Here is a 17,581-nt window from a genome sequence, read left to right as displayed (position 1 = left end):
GCGGAGGTGCCCGCACGAGGCCCCGCGCGGCCCGGCCGTGCCCGGGGTTCGGGGCGGCGCCGCCCCCGCGCTTGTCTCCCGCCCGTCCCTCAGGGCGAGGGGCTCGGGGGCCGCCGGAGGCTGCGGGCCGCGGTGCCCCCTGCGCGCCGGGGACGTCGAAGCGAAGCCGGCCGGGGTGCCCCGCGGTTGGGCGAGGCCGGTGCCGCGCTCGGCAGGCGCCGGGGGGAGCGGCGGGCAATGGCCGGCGGCGGTGAGTCACCGCCGGGCCCCACCTGCCGTACTTAACCCGCCGCCGGGCGGCCGGCGCCGCACTCGCGGGCTGCGCTGCCGCCGTGGCCGGGAGCGGCTCCTTCCTCCTCCACCTCCTCCGCACGGGGCGCTCGGCAGAGGCGAGGCAGGCGCTGCATGAACGTTTGTGTCGGGAGTAGCAGAAGCACCAGCAGCCCTCAAAATGCCGAAGCCGGTGAGCGGGGCGCGGTGGGAGGGAGGCGCTCCGCGGGGCCGCACCGGGGCCCGCCCGCCCGGCGCTGGGCGTCGGGGGCTTGCCCGAGCCCGGGCGCCCGGCGGGGCGGTCACCTCCGGGTGTCGCGGCGCGGGCTTTTGCCGGGCTGGGAGGGCTGAGTCCCGGTCCCTGCTCCCCGCGAGTGGACGGGGCGTTTCGACTCGAGCGCTCGGGGAAGTTCTGCGCGGCGCCGGGAGGGAGCGGCGGGCACCCCGCTCGGGAGCCACATCAGCGGCTGCTTGGAGCGGGAGGGATCGCTAGGGCGGCTGCCTGCGGGCGCAGGGCCGCGGGCAGCGCGGAGGCGCCTCGGGTGGGCTGGAGGAGCTCCTCGCCGTCCCGCCGCCGCGGAGGGGAGCAGGGAGCCCCGGATCTCTGTGCTCCCGAGATCAGGCGGTTGATTGCTCCGTCTTGTAGCGCTTCCGTGCTAGACATGCACAGAGCTCCCGAGTAACTCTCGAAAGAAGTGCTTTCATCACGCTCCCGCTTAACGAGAAATGATACAACTGCGCCGGCTGCCATTTAGTACGCTTGTGGCCTATGCATTTATCTACAGGAAGCATGTATGCATCTGTAAGCATAGGAGAAACCTTGTTCCCTCCTTGTTTTGCGATCTAAAAACTAAATGCTAGGGACTCTTAATAAGTTCTCCACACTGGTCTTTACCAGTCATTTTCGCAGACCTGTTTCCTTTTTTAGTTGGATTTTTTTTTTTCTCAATTGAACGGTCTTTTTTATCCCTCCTTCTTTCTCTTGACACCAGCACCTCCTCACCGCCTCCTCCTCCGACCTTCTAGTGGGTTTGTTTGTTTTATTTTAAAGTCTGCTGCTACCGTGCCGGTTAGAGACGGTAATTCCCTTGGGGAGCCAACTGCCTAATGCGGAGCTTTGAGCGGTCGTTGGAGCAGACGCACTTTTGAACTTTGAAGAGCATAATCAGAACAGATTGTTGTTACTATCTATTTTCAATAGAGGCAATATTTCTTAAATTGCAATGCAGCGAAGGACTTATATGAGTATTAGCTCACTTAAATGAAATGTGAAATAAGAGCAAACAAGCTTATCTTTGTGGTAATAAGTAATTGATGTTTTATCACCCTAACGTTAAAGTTAGTTAACTGGTTTTTTGTTAGCATTTAGGTTTACTTACATAGCAGTTTCTATAAATCTACACCAAAAAAAAAAAAAATCCCAAAAATACGCCCAAACCAAACTGTGCTCAGTCCTAAGAACTGATAAATCTTCAGTCTCTCTGGTCGTATTTCATCAGTAGGAGGTGATATATTGCTGCATATAATGACATCTAACTGAGAGGGCCCTTGTGTAACTGGGGAAGCAAATATATAATTTATAAAGTATGGATATAAAAGGTTGTGTGTGAATAATCTCTTTCTGCCTTGTTAGCTGTTTGCTAATTAGAGAGTGCTTTTTTGAAATATCCTGGTTAGAATAATCTGAAATCCTGGTTTAGGACTAAGTCACACTGGAAGCCATGGATAGGTGTACAAAAACTCTTTAATCTCTTAAAAAAATACAGCTGTGTTTATCCTTTTGCTTGGCAGTGCCAGGTTTGTATTCCCTCGGAGATGGTGATTTTTCTTTGTTTCTTAGCTCAGTAGCCAGTGAATAACAAAGGTGGATGGTGTAAACCACCATCCACTGGGGAAGGACAGTAGTGCTGTAAAGACTTCTGAGATGTGACCTACTGGCTGGGATTTATGGACAAGACTCTATGTCAATACTTTGTGAATATAAGCCTTTTTCTTATTTACCCTGCTGTTCAGTAGGGCTAACTGCCACCTTATTGTAAATGGAAAAGAGGACTTTTGCAGAGGCTATTTTGGTAAAACACACTGTTCAGTCTGTCTGCTTTAGACTGAGACTGGATTTGGATCCTTCCCAACTCAGCTCATTTAATCTTAATACAGCTAAATAGGATTCGTGTCAGTTTGCATGGAGAGAGGATGTAAAGCTGTCACTCCAGAGGCAGAACTGTGCTCAGGACGAATATGACAACAGCCTTTGGCATGTGTGAGGAATGATAGCACAACCTCTTGGGATGCACAGGGAAGCAGTGTGTTTCTGCTGGGTATTTAGCATGGATGCTAAATATTTATTACCTGTGCTTGTTGACATGTGTCTTGCCTACATGGCATAAGTAAATACAGTATTGCTTGACAGACTTCATGCTGCTGTGTGTGAAGTCTCACACACTGATCATCAGTTATTTACAAGTAAAGATGATGATGACAGAAAGCACAATTTTGGCAACACCTTCCCCTCTGGCCCCTCCACCCACAACCCAATAAGCTAAATCTTTTTACGAAACTATTGTTTTAACAAAAATTATAAATGCACGCGCAAAGCTTACGGGTCATGTTTGTTGTTATTATTATTATTTCCAGTAAACAACTAGCAAATCCATTAACAGTAGGACATTAGTGATTTTGTACCTTAATTGAGTACCAAAGTGAAGTGCTAGAAAGCTGACTTCCTGATTTGGTCACAATTAGTTGTATCTGATGCATGTTTGCCATGCTCAAAATAAATGTTAGTAAAAATCCAGAAAATAATACTGAAATAAGTACGTTTGTTAATATAGACACATGTTAATATGTAATTTAACACAGCCATTCTGCCATGTGTAACAGTTACAAAGTAATGAGATCTCTCCAAGGTAAGCTATAAATATATAACCTATACCCAGTTCGTGAGGGTTTATGGCTGGGAGTTCATCAACAGTTCACATGCATTATTTCTATCTAGTCAGTACAGAGGTTCATTAGGCTTTACAGGTAGTGAATTATTTTGTAAGGAAATGCAAAAGGTGTCATCTTGTCCAAATCTTGCTGTGTTATCTGGAAATGAGTGAAATGCTAAATAAACTTACTTGCTCAGCCTTGCTTTGTTTCATTACTGGAGGTTCTGTGCGCTCTGTGCATTTTTCCTAGATTCATGGTACCAGTTTATTTTTGATGGTGTTTTAGGTGGATTATATCCTCTTGCAAAACAAACCAATCTAATAAATTGTGGCTAGAACAGCATGGCTTCGGGCTAATGAACAGTGCTTACCGAAGGAGAAGGAAATGTGATCTCAGGTCTATAGAGTTGTTAATTTGATCTGATCTACCAGCATTCTTGGTTACTTTATTGAAGGTGGATTTTTTTTGTTTGGTTGGTTTGGGTTTTTGTTTTTTGGGGTTTTTTTTTTGTTTTGTTTGTTTTTTGGGTTTTGTTTTGGGTTTTTTTTTTTGTTTCCTCTTGGAGGGAAAAAACAAAATGTAAATCTTCACAAGAAATTAAGTTAGCTTTGCAGCATAGCATTTGATTGATATGGTGTCACACAAGAACTTCTAATACTTGTGTGAATGTGTATAAAACTGTGTAAAGAGAGGACAGCAGTAAATTCAGTCTAGAAGCTTTTGGTCCTAAAGAGAAAATACAATAATATCCAGAGGCACCTTTTTTAAAAACCTTTATTAATGGCCTGTGGTCAAAAAGCTGAGCATGGTAATGAAATCTGTTCATGTCATGCTGCTGTGGGGGAAGTATTATTGATGCAGAGGGCAGACATATAAAGGGGATAAGTTCCCTTTGCATATAGTTAAACTTGGAGGGGTGGGGAAAGAAGGTACCTCACTAAATAGGTTAGAAGGAGGTGGATTAATCAGTGGTAGTTTAACTGTCCTGTTGTTCATGTCATCTGCAACGTGCAGGGCTTGTCTAACAGAAGGCATTACTAGAAGTTTCTAGTGAGAGCTTTCCTTTAATGTAGGTACTTACCTGTGCCCAGGACAGACAAATTCAAAGCAAAACCTTGAGAGTGGGTTTGGGATGACCACAGACAAAATTCCACCTTAAGATAACAGGGTGCTTGGCTATTTCAGCCTGGTAGAATTCAAGGAGTTATCTCTTCCTTTACCTGTGTAGTAAAATGTAAGGAATTTAAATGCCAAAGAGGAGAAAGAATTGCTTTAAGCACAATTTGTGGTTTAAGAGACTTTAAACTTTTAGAGCAATTAAGCATGGGGGAAGGGGGGGGAGGCAATTGTGAGTGGGTAGGATTTTTTTTTTCCTTCCTTGTTGATCTTATTAGAAGACTATTCCAAGACCTAACATCCTTAAGATAAAATTTGACAGTACACAATTCAATGCTGCTGCCTGTAGGAGTGGGGAACTGGAACTGATGTCTCAAAAGGGTTTTCCCAGCCCTGTGTTGTTAATAATGGGCTGGTGTGTGCTAGGCATTAAGTGGTTAGACAAGTCCTCCATACCTGTTTGATGTTGAATATACATGCATGCTGTCTTCAAGTTGTTTTTTCAGAATACAGGTCTTCTGCCAAACCCTTATCTGTCTGTGAGCAGACTATGGCATTAAAATTTAACAAGTTTTCGATAAGCCAATTAAAAAAAATATGCAAGTGTAGTGACAGGAATTTATTTCTAAATATAAACAATTAATATTATTAATTGTTCCAAGATCTTCTCAATTTATTCTTGACTATGTGTCTTCTAACTACACATAGTGGTTTTATCTCAGAGCTCTTTACAGCAGGTTCCTGTAAGTGGACTGAAATAAAAATACTTTTTCATATCTTTAACTGTTCACAATCAATTAAAATACTCTTAGCTTATTGATGGCTATAGATTTAGTCAAGAATAAAATATTACCCTTGTAAGCACCAATTGCAGTCCATCAGGTGATACAGTGTATGGTGTATTTGATACCAGGAGATGTATACTCACTCTGGGGCAAAATGGAAACCCAAGGAAGCTTCCATTTGCCAAATGTCAGTACTCCCTCACATTTGCCAAGTGTGTCACTCACTGCTGCAATAGAAAGCAGTGGATTCTATGTGGAGGATTCTATGAGTAGTAAATTTAAGGAGATGAATAAAGTTGCAAGAGAATGAATTCACAGTTTGCCAAAACCCATATTTACTGTGTGAGCTGAGTAAGCATTTCCGAGGGCAGTTTGTTGTGGGATGTTAGCTGCTACAGAGAAACCAAGGGTGTTAACTGTTATGTTAGTCACTAATTAAAGAATTTCTTAACCTTCTTAAAGGTCAAAAGGAGGGCGATAAGCCTTCCTGTTCTGTTCTCTTCCTCCACCCACATGAACATCTTCCTTTGTCCATGATAAAAAGCTGTGATATGTCAGGACTTTTTGAGAATAAGACTTCTTGATGACCATTGAAGATTCCCACATTCAGTGTCGTTCTTGTTTGGCACACTGTGCCCAGAGAGCTTTACATGCGCTGTAAATCCCATAATCACTCGATTGACCTTGATGGAAGGCAGTGCTGCCCAGGATCACTGAACCACGCTGCACACTGTTAAGTAATGTGCTTTAGCTGTGTTGTGTGCTTGCTTTGAAGCCTGGTTTCTGCAACAGATAACATTTACTCTGTGAGCTGAGAAGTACGAAGAACAGCAGTGTATGCACCTAGGAGAGGAGAAAGTCGTTGCTGTATGATGAGGCTGGAAACAAGGCAGAGCTCAGTGTAACTAACCATGCTGCCTCCATATTGCTCATCTGTTCAGATTCAGATTTCGTTTCTCTTTCTAGTTCCTCCTTCTTAGTGGGGAAATTCATTTGTCTTCTCTGCATCTGCTCTCATCTTTGAGAGGGTGTGAGTAGCAGCCATGTGCTCAGCTGAGGCTGATGGACACCTCACAGTAACAGCTGTCCATTAAGGAAAAATCCTGACTCTAAGAATTAACATGCAGAACTCTGCCTTCTAATTGAGTAAGTAAGAAGAACTGTTGCTGATGACCATGGACTTGTATTTGGCTACCTACTGCGTAGGCTCAGTGGAAGAGATACTAACTCCCTTACACAAGGCCTGTAGCCTTTTGCTTCCTTTGAGAGGGGAGTGATTGCCCTGTTTGGTTTGTGTGCATTTGCTTCTCCCTCTCACTTTCACGAGCAAGTGCTGTAGCGATTGTGTAAAACTCTGAGGTGTTACTATCACCACCTCTTCTTTTCTTGTTTTTGCTTGGAGAAGTCCATGCTTGCTGTAGTTGTTCTAACCTCAGTGTGAAATGAGTGTTAGAGAGAATCTCTGGGGATGAGTGGATGGATGTCTTGTTGCTGAATCTTGAGCAGGCTTACAAAACTGTAGAGTGGCTCAGTTCTGCCAAGAGACCATCACTGTGTAGATGCAGAGAGCAGGTCTGTGAGCTGTCTGCTACCTGAAAAATCTCACTTTTGAACCCAGACACCTGAATTTAGCCTGTGTAGCCCAGTAGATGACTTCAAGCCTGTACCGTAAGTTCTGGTCTTCAGAGTTATTTGTGGGAGCTAAAGTTGTTCTTCAACACCTAGCTGAGTACATTTAGCTGGCTTAACTTTTTGTCTCTGTAGAGATAAGTGATTGTACAGAGTTCCTGCTGCACAAACTGTGGTGTGTGGTGGGGTGATTTGCATAATTGATACTCGGTGATCTCAGTGTGGGGGCAAATAGACCTTCCTCCATAACTGTCACAGCTGTGCAGACAAACTCTTGAAAGGTACTTTATCTGCTGTCACTGTGCTCAAGGTACACTTTGGGAACCACTGGAGCATATTTGTTTGCCATCACACACCTATAGTGAGAGGAGTGGGAAGAGTTTCATCTCAGAAGCCCTTAAGCTGTTTCATGAGTTATGAAGGGGTACTTTGGTACTTCGCCAGTCCTTGCAGTCACTTTTCCTTTATGATTTGTAACTGCTCAAGAGCAATACCTTTGTGCTTAGGTGACATTCCAGGACTTGCCATGACCTACCTTTATCTGGGAGCAAATAGTACCTGTTGCATGCTGTTTGAAGTACCTGCTTGAGAAGTGGAAGCATTGTAGTGTATTGCACATAGATCAGATTATCGAGCTGTCAGAGGTGATCACATCACATCACATAACCCCACTAAGAAATTTCACAAATGCCATGAAGTGTGTTCCACTGAAGTCCATGAGTAAAATCAAAGAGGCTGATATGGAACAGGTAAAACAGAAAGGTGGAATATCAAACAAAAATCTCTCTGACAAAAGGATTTGTATCTAGAATGCAGAATGAACAAACATCATTACTAAGTCTTGTGTGACTTGTTGCACTGCTATTTCTCCCTAAGTAAATGGAGTTCATTTTCCTTCTGCACTTTGATGTCTATATGAACGTGGCTGGCCTTGCAGGTCAGGCAGAAGTCCTTGTAGCCTAATAGTACACCTCTGATGTTGGCCAAAAGCTGATGCCTGAGGAAGAGTATTTCAAAGATATGCACCATTGCTTTCCTCTGAGGTATTGGAGGTTGAAAGGTCCTATATAATGAGTTACTAAATGGATTTCTGTGAACTTGTCCAGTCTTGCTTTAAAACCCTGTGAACTCCAGCATCCATAGTATACTTTAACAAAGGCTGTCCTTTGTCCTAGATAACCTTCACATTGTTTGGAAAGTTATCTACAAACCTGCTTGCTGCAGTGCTACATGAACACGCGTTCCTTGTCTAGTCTGTTCATGTAGCTCAGGGGTTTATATGCTCTCATGTCCTAGCCTCAGTTAATTTTTTTCCAAACTGAGAAGTCCTAGCTAGCTTAGTTGATCCTTGCGTGGAGGATCACTATTTTTTGAGCATCCTTGATCTTCTTCCAGTTCACATCTGCTGAAAATATGGCTTTGCATCCTGTAACGTCTCTATCTGGGAAGAGTACTGTTACTGAGAACATTTCTCCAGTAGTTGTTTCTTGGATGCCTTAAACTGCCAGGTCATAGTCCTGTAAGAGAGTAAGTCACAGATAATCTTTGTATTCACTCAGCCCACCTTGTTCCATTGTAATGCGCTGCTCTTCCACCCCAGAAGAACAATCACCACAGGGTCTATTGAAAGTGTTGAGAGCTGTGTGCTGTCAGGCTGTGTTGCTGCTATCAGACTTGTGACTCTGTAATGGCACTGGGTTTTCCATGCACATTGCCCTCTAGAACATAGATCTCTGCATCAGCATTGGAATAAAAGGCACCAATATTGGTGCTTGGATTCAGGGGAAGCTCTGAGGCTGTTGTAGCTTTTATTTAGATTATTCACAGCTTCAGATCCTGCCCTGGTTGTTGTGAGTTTGTACTGTGGAGTTACACCTTTTGCAGAAATTGTTGTGTGTTTGTTGCTTCCAAATGAAAAAGCCAAGCAGAGTCATAAAATGATGTTTTGTTCCAGATCAAGACTGTAAGATACTAATATATTTTTTCTTTTCCCTCAAGGGGATTGCAGAAGGATGATATTACTTTATGTAGTGTAAATATTGGAGATGTTAAATTATTTAGAAGACTCTGAAATTATGATAAAACTTGATTAACTCTATATTATCTGCGCTTGGCCCCATGCTTATGTTTCTGATGGAAAACAGCAGAAGATCTGATCTGTTCTGGATTCTGAGCAACTTCTTGAGATAAAGCTTATTTGAGGATTGTTTGTGGGACTTGCTGTAAACTTCATGTGTAAAGCCTTAGTCTCACAACTTCATTATGTTTAATTAGATGCAACAGCTGTCATGATAAAACAGTCTGTGTATGCAGGAGTTTGATCCAGTGGCCTCTAGCTTTCCTCTGTATTTATTCTTTATTTACAAAGGAGCTATTGTTGCTGCACTCTGTGTTCCTAAATCCATCCTAGCATCCATTGAGGGCAAGTGACACTTCCAGGCAGTGGTGCTATGTCGAGCCTGTTGTCACTGGCTGTGTGTTCCTCCTTTAAAGAACAGACTGCTGCTTGTACACAGATATTCTGAAAATGCTAATGGAGTATTATACAGCATCAGAGAGTCTTTAAAGTGAACATTAATGTATTTCAATGAAACACCATAAACCCTCCTGCTTCTTCGTAATATCGTGTTCAAAGTAAATCATTCTTACATCCCTCACATAGAGTGAGGGCAAGTGTTTTGCATGAAAAACACCTGGGCTCCTTGAGTGTACAGGGCTTTGTTCAAGGGCAGTATCCTGGGGCCTTTCAGACTTACTCTGCATTGCTTTATGTCTTGCCAGAACATAGAGCTGTGCCTAGGTAATTTCACATTTAAAAAAAAAAAAACACACAAAAAAACCCCACATTTAAAGTTATAGATAGGCCTCTGTCTCTCAGTTTTTCAACTTGTTCCTGGCTTGAGACAGAATGATGCTGTTTGCTTGTTAGGAAAGAGTTGGGGGCAATCTTCAGTGACTGGAGAATTTTTTTTTTTTTTTTTTTTTTTTTTCTCTGGGAAGAGTTTTTGCTTGCCTTTACTGTTTCACTGAGCGGTTATTGTTAGCTGTATAGAGCTCACCATAGGTAGAGAATGCTGAAAGTCTGTCTGGGGCCTAGGCATTTGGGAGCCAGGGCTATCAGAGATGTACTGTCACTTGTACTTGCCGCACCTGCATGAAATCTTCATGATCTTTTGGCATGCAAAGTGTTATTGCTTGACCTAAGATAAAGAACTGAATTGCAGCCATGGCTGCTTCTTGATTTTTCACGCAGATGCCTACTATGCAGTTATTACATGCTGACAGAAGAGATAGTAGGCCTTCATTAGAGGAAATGAGATAGGCATGTAATTTAGTTTGGCATCTTCTGCACATCTAAACATAAAAAAGTTTGAATTTGCATTCTAGGATTATGTTCATGTTTAATTATAAGGACAGTTTCATGCTATATTACAAAGAAGAGTTAAGTGGCATGGCAGCAATACTGAACTCCCTGGATTTGCTGTCTTGTGACCTGTTTGTGTGTGTAGGCAGGGAGGGGGAAGTTAATTCTGAAAATTCCACCCATTTTGTTAAAACTGGAATTTCTGGATGCCTCCCCATATCTGGGTATAGAAGGTTTTCCTGCTCATGTGAACCCCCCTCCCTCCACTTCATCCAGAAGTTTAGCTTTCAGATTTCACTCCAGAATTTTTCTTGGCTTCCCCTCAAAGTACTTTATTTCTCTTCCGAAAAACTGCTACAAAAGAAGTTGTAAGTGTTTTTCACCATACATGAGAGCAAATACCTGGTCTCCTATTTCCTTGACTAAACTGAAGAAATTTCAGTTAAGTATAACTGATATAGCTATTGCTTCCTAAATACTGAGGACTAGTACCCCCAAAAATATGGTTCTGCAAGCTGTTGCATTAAAGCTGACTAGTAGTTAAGGCTAACAATAGTACTGGACAATTTTAAAGTAACTACTAGATTACAGATTATTATATACCACTCAATTTAACCTCAGTGGTATTTCTCCCTCTCCTGGGAAGGTAAGCAAGGTTTTAAGGAACAAAGACCAGCCTGCTCGGCTCTAATTTTACCTGTTCAAATGCAGCGATACCTAACTGCTTCATAGACTCTGAGGAATTCCATTGGAACGTGACTTAATGTTCCCATTTATTTGCAATGAGGAAGCAATGTTTAACACAATGAGATCTGAAATGGAACACGTCCTTCAGTTCACAGAGGGGTACTTTGATTTAGCATGGTATGCTGGGAAACTGGGTCTGTCAAATGGGTGCAACCAGCTTGCCTTTTCAGCCAAGGGAAAGCCAGTGAGGCTGTCTCCTATTCACATTTTGTGAGCCACTGAGGCTCTCTTCTTGCTTGTCAGCAAACTGCTCCCCAGTGTGCAAGGGAAGGCTCATGGCTGCTGTGCTGTGCTGCCCCTGCCCTCTCTGAAATGCTCCGTGTTAGGCAGGCAGTGCATAAAAGGTTTCTCCATGGGAGCAGGGGAGGAGCCTGTGAAAGGCTTTCTTCATTGCTGGGCTGTGCAGTTCTTTCCCATTTTCACTGGAATCAGATTCTCCTTGCCCCAGAAGAGAAATGGTGGGTGTGTCATTTGCCTTCTCATTTCATGTTCTCGGACATCCTTTAAATCATAAAAATGTAGCACTGGGAAGGACTTGGACCTGTGTTTTCTGGAGGCTGCATGGAAGTGGCTACATAATATCTTACCACTCCAGCAATTATTGTTTCTTGTCATGTTACCCAGACTGCAATAAGAGGGCTTTTTGCTGGTTTTCTCCATGTGGGTTTAGAAGTTTTTATAGTCTTCTATATAAAACATGTCATGTTTCAGACAACTCCCATTTGGAAAGAGATCACTGACATGTTTAAAAATAAAATCTAGTTTGAAACAAACAGAAAACCCCCACAAACAAATAGAAAGCCCCAAACACACACAGATTAAAAAAAACCCTACTGGCAACTAGTCCAGAAACACTTGACCTGTAGATCAGTGTAGACTTTCCTTGATTAATTTGCCCCCTTCCAAAAGAAACATTCAGATTTGGGTGACAGCATTCCATCTAGCAAGTCATCAAGGCAGGCAGAACAGAATAGTCACCTGCTGTAATGCTTCCGGTGACAAATACACTCAAGAATGTAATTTTCCCCTCTATGTAATAGCATCACACCAGGAAATGTGGTGTTTTTCTGGGGATTATAATAAACCACATCCTTGTCTACAGTCCTGCTGTAGCCCATTGTTTGCAAGCCTGTAATTTGTTCATCTCTGCCTCTTATCCATTCTCACCCCTCCAAGTCTAACACTTGTAGCTATTTTTCAGATCTACCAACATCCTTGAATTCCAGCACTGTCCTCCCAAAAGACTTATTTGTTCTTAACTAGGTGCTGTTCATGATCTTGTAAGTGCACTCCATCTTCCAGGGATTGTGAGAAAACTTTGTTTTCTTATTCCCTCAATCCCACCACACTCACATCCCCTTTTCAAGACCTTGGCTTGACAGGAAAAGGTCAGAATATGTGTCCCTGCTGTAGTTCCAGCAAGGTGAAGGTACTGAGCCCAGCTAAGAGGGAAGCTGTGTTTTGGCAATCCTGCAGCAGCGAATGGAATTGATCATTTGCTTATTCATGACTTTTGTCTCCTGCTCTGAAAGAAGCTAAGGAGAATGTAGGTGCACGATTTGTCATTTGGTTGTAGTTTCACATGGCTCAGATTTGTTATATGCCTAGTCTGTGTTGTATGGCACCACATCAAATATGTTACTAGATTTTATTTGATCCATCAGGCAGGTTACTCTGTCAGAGAGGAAACAGAATTGTCTCCAGGGGTTGTGTTCTTGATATGCTGGTGTTCATGAAGTAAATTCTTAAGAAATTGAACTAATATTTCTGCAGTTGCTTCTTTGTTATTTGTGCTACTTACATACTCAGAGTTGTCTTCTCTGTACAGTCTCTGAACCATTACCTGATGACTTAAGTAACTTGTGGAGGACAGAGGAATGCAGATACTGAAGTGTTAGCAGATTAGCTCCGGGCTTGGAAGCTGCTAGGATATTTTTCCCTCCTCAAAGTTGAAAATTTTCCCATAACAGTTTCCAGGAGCTGGGACAACAGTTACTCCATCAGTTAGGACAATATCTTTCTTTGTTGTTGGACCTGGAACCAGTGAACACTACTGAATGGAATGTGGAAGAATAGAGAGCAGTTTCATTGCCCTTCTGATGCTGCTGCATGAAGTTGTTTTTCCTATTACCAGATACTTAATCACTACATGCGTCTATGAACAGCTCTGGTTGCTAAGGTCAAAATGAGATTACTTTGTCTTTGCAGATGCATTGCAGCCCAGGCCAAGAAGCTTGCCTGTTATTTATTCCATTAGTAGTTGCTGCTTGCCTGGTGAAAGAGTAGACCTGCAGAAGTGAGGATTAATGCTACTACTTTCTTAGTACTATTATTAATGCCACTGCGTCCTCCTTATTAAGACTTCTGTTTTCCTTCAGCACAAGCAAGTCCATATCCATACAGTCTGTGTGTGTGCAATAAGGCTTAACAGCTCTGCATGCTGTTTTTCATGGAATGTGTGCTGTGCTGTGCAGTACAGCAGTTCAAAATGTGGCTGATTTGCTTAAATGTACTGGTGACTCCTGGGATTTCCAGACATCCAGTGACTGAAGAAACAAGGCATGTCTATCTAGGTTTCTCCACTGCCAATTGCCACCACTTGGAAAGATACCGTGCTTGGAAACCTGCTGTTTAGGAGACTCTGGTCGTTCTTCCTCCTTGGAAAGAGGAAGAAAACATTCCTGAGCATTGTCTAAGGCATTTAGACCTGCCTAATGATAATGATAAGTGACACAGTTAAGTACCGGTTTGTCCTGTGTTAATGGGTAAAAGTTGGTATTTAGTGCCCTTTATCATATGTATTTACTGAAATTAAATTGTATGGTCTTATTTAAATGACTTGCACAACTTCATGGTTTCACTGACCTATTTTATTATGCAAGTGAACTATTAGATTATGTACATCAGGGTGCAAAATATCCACAATAGCATAGTGTGTCTGAGAGTCTGTGGGGTTTTTTTTTCCCCTCTTCTCCCTGCCCTTTTCCCTTTAGTGTGGGATGTTTTTCTGTGGAGCTGCACTATCAGCAGAGGGATGGTTAACTTCAAAGATACCGTGTTGCCTGCAATCAGATACTGGTTCTGCACCAAGATGCTCAAGAATCCAATGTTAAAAAAAAAAAACAAAACAAAAACTACAGCTGTGTGCTGTGTCCAACACACCTGAAAACTGGGTGTGTGTGAGAGGATGGGGTTGAAGAGGCAATGTCTTCTTGGGTTCCTATCTAGGACATGAATCTTCCACAAACACGGTGCCACTCAGCTGCTTGGCAGTGTGTTGCCTCCTTAAGAGCGTGTTTTCTGAATGTTTTTCAAATGGCACTTTAATTTTTCAAGTTTCTCTACTGATGCGCATGGACTCTGAAAGGCTGCACCTGCCCCACAGATTGACCTACTAACTTAGCATTAGAAAAGATGTTGTTTCATCGACAACAAATGCATGACTTAAGGGCATTGCTAAAGCACAGAAGATTCCATTCTAACTACCATTGCTTTCCATAGTGTTGCAATCGTTTAAACTGCACTCTGAAGTTCTCTCTAGCTCTGGCCTTCATCTTCTATTCTCTTGTTCGAATTGGTAAGGTAGCTAACAGGATACAGTCCAGTATGAAGTCATGGAACTGGTATTCAGTCTTTCAGTGTATTAAACTCTTCAGCTTCATGGAGAGTTTTTCCTTTTAATGCAAATGGCATTGCCTTTTCAACAGCATGCTTTTTACCTTCTGGATCAAATTTGTTATCAATTTTATGCATCCTAAGACAGGGGAAGAGGAAAAACTTGTGTTCTGTAATGTTTTTGTATGCACAAGCAAACCTTAAAGGCCCTATTTGTGATTTTAAGTGTGCTAACCTCAGACATAAAAGTAGGATTATTGAATACTTAAGGTTGGAAAGGACCTTAAATGTAATCTATTTCCAACCCCCAGAATAATAAAGTGTTATGACATTGGCCTATCAAGAAAGAAGTTACATCTTACTGTCCAGGATTTTCAGTGTGTTTTGTGCATAAAAGCACATATTTTTTAATACAACCCTTATTTCATGTATAACAGCCATGTGCTGTTCTCTTCTTTCCACACCCCTGTGCTCTTAAAAGTGAAAAGCTGTTTTCATTTTTGTTATGGCTTCAACATTGTTCTGGATTACTGCCAGGATTTGGTAGGATTTTATAAAGGACATGCCTTGCCTAGACAGGGTGAGCAGGACTTCACTTGTGAAAGTTGTCCTAACTGTGTCTTCCTCTTTTTGTTGCTCATGGAAATTAGTTTGAGTTCTTGGTTGTTTTCCTCCCCAACAATACCTGAATTGGTTAGTACATTAGGTGTTGATTTAATCATCTTGGCGCCGTGGGAGTTCCATCTGGTCTGAGCTGAGTGCCAAACTTATCGACTCAGTGTAGCAGACATTGAGGTTTCTTCGGGCTGTCTAAACCAGGGTTTTGTGGGGGTTAAGCTCTGTTTGCTGCTTTTCTAAGAGTTTCTCTGTGGCTAAAAGCTTGTATGGAGTGTTTGTAGGACATCCATTTAGAAACACTGTTAAAATCATTATGTTCTTGGAGTCAAAGCTAAGGTTTGGAGATGAGAAGCAGGAGGGCTTAATAGGGCAGGAAGGAGACTCAAAGGATATTCCCAGGCAGTCATCAACTCATTGAAGGGACAGAAGGTCTCTTCTTGCTCTGCCTGTCCTGTGGCTGGCAGTCTGAGGGCACCAGGGAAATTCCTCTTTGTCCTGATGGTTATGCAGCTCTTAAAGAACGCAGAAATTAACCTTTACTGCAGGCCACAAGTGTCCTTGAAATCTTTTGGGATAACCAAGTAGTCATGTTCCTGCGTGCTTCTGACTTTAAATGACTGAAGTGGAAAAGTAGATGAGTACAATTTTTGTTCTTAATACTAAAATAATTCTTGAAATATGTAGCAGCTTAATGCACTAAATAGCTCACTATATAGCTGATCAGTCTTTGAGGGTTGTAGTGAAACAAGACTAGGGAGTTTAACTTTTTTTTACTAGCAGATAACCACTAAGGAGAGATAGAGGAAAATACATACTGGTATGAAGTGGAATTTTGTACTCAGTCAGCATTTTGCAGGTTTTTTGGTAAGGAGTAAGAAGCACCTCCTTTTAAGTTCTTTAGCTTGTAAAGTATACTTACTTTATTTACACTTCTATGGTGTTTCAGCCAGAAGTACAAATAACTTGCTCAGCACAAAACTAAGACGATGAGCATATGTTTTCTTGAAGTGGGTAGAAAGGGATTAGAATATGATTAGGGATTTATTGTTGAGAGGGATTAAGCAACAGGTGTTTTTTAAGGTCACATCTTTGAATTGCAGACTTGCTGTTCCAGAGAATTTGATATCTGAACTTCCCCTCCCTTCCTACACTGGAAACATTTCTTGGGAGATGAATCTTTGGTTCTTTTCTTGGGAAACCTTTGGTTCTTAAGGCACGGGAAGAAAACCTTAAGCATAACTCCATCCTCCATTATGAACTCAAATGCTACAGTCAGGTTTTCCAAAAACTCCTTTCACCTTCTTGCTTGTTCTTCCATCTTGCATTTAAAGAAATTTTTTAAAGTCCTATTTTAAAGGACAATGCTTTAAAAACACAACTTGAAAGTGGTATCACTAAGTCATCTTCTCTGGTTCAGTTCTGGGGTCCTGTGACTTGGAAAGTGCCTTCAGTCGTCTTTCTTTGGGAGGATACTCTGTCATGTGGGAGCAGAAGAAAATAAACAACTCTATAAAGATACTTGATGCCTTCATAGAATCATTTAGTTTGGAAAATATCTCTAAGATCAAGTTCAGTCATTAACCTAACATTGCCAGGTCCACCATTAAACTGAAGAAGGTTAGTTAAACATCCAGTGTCTCACTGAAAAAGGAGTGCAAAGCTTTGTAATATATTTTACTAAAACTAGCTGAAGCAACTTGTTCTAGTCACAATTCTGTGTTAATTGTCACATTGTTACACCTGACATTTATCCTAGAGTTAAAACATACATAATTAAGTTGCTAGGAACTGCTGAAGGCCAAAGCTTTGTAGTGAGTGATTCTATTCCTCTCCTACCTCTTTTACCTCTTATTTCTTCAGATGTGTGCCAGGCTCTCTGTAATGTAATATTTACAAATTGTTGGGAAATTGTCATGAAATCTCACCTGCCTGTACCTTACATGTTGTCTGGCCTTGTAGCATAACTATACTACATAGTCATACATGTTTTGGACTTTTAGATTTGTTTTGGGATTGTTGGGTTTTTTGAGAAGTAAAATAATATTACAAGCTGTATTCAGAACAGTTGGAGATAATCCTTTCCCGATTTGCCTTTTTACTGGTCCTTATGCCATTCCCTGCAAGATTAGTTGCTGCTTTTGCATCCTGATTAACTGCTAATAGACTTTTCCTAGTCATTTAACACTCTTGCCTTCTGCATTCCGTAGTAACCTCTGTCTTGCAGTCTAGTGCCATTGCAGTAAATCTGGTTATGTTGTTTCTTCACTGACAGCAAGAGCTTATTGAACTCCTGCCCTGTAGAATCATTCAGTACCTGTTACTGCTGTTTTTAGGTGCTGAATAGATTTTTATGAGGGAAAGAATGAACGTTTATCAGGTTAATGCTGATTGCTTTATAAGAATAATCTGCAGCCTTTTGCCTTTAAAACCTCAGATTAATTCCAGCTCTAATATAAATGGAAGTTAAATTATAAGTCTTAAATTTAATTTAGTCATTAGGGCCTTT

At 42.0% G+C, this 17,581-nt stretch overlaps 1 protein-coding gene across 1 annotated transcript in view; it reads left to right on the top strand.

Annotated features, from left to right (window-relative positions):
• Positions 1 to 311: 311 nt before the first annotated feature.
• The window catches only part of EZR (ezrin), a 36,607-nt gene continuing 19,337 nt past the window's right edge, over positions 312 to 17,581 (top strand). The window contains exon 1 of the mRNA XM_038131525.1: positions 312 to 463. Coding sequence (XP_037987453.1) covers positions 452 to 463 — 12 coding nt within the window. The 5' untranslated portion in view covers positions 312 to 451. The remainder of the gene's footprint in view (positions 464 to 17,581) is intronic.

Source organism: Motacilla alba, chromosome 3 (assembly GCF_015832195.1).
Source record: "Motacilla alba alba isolate MOTALB_02 chromosome 3, Motacilla_alba_V1.0_pri, whole genome shotgun sequence".
Lineage (NCBI taxonomy): Eukaryota > Metazoa > Chordata > Aves > Passeriformes > Motacillidae > Motacilla > Motacilla alba.
Note: the sequence above shows the minus strand (reverse complement) of the source record. Positions and strands in the feature narration are given on the sequence as shown.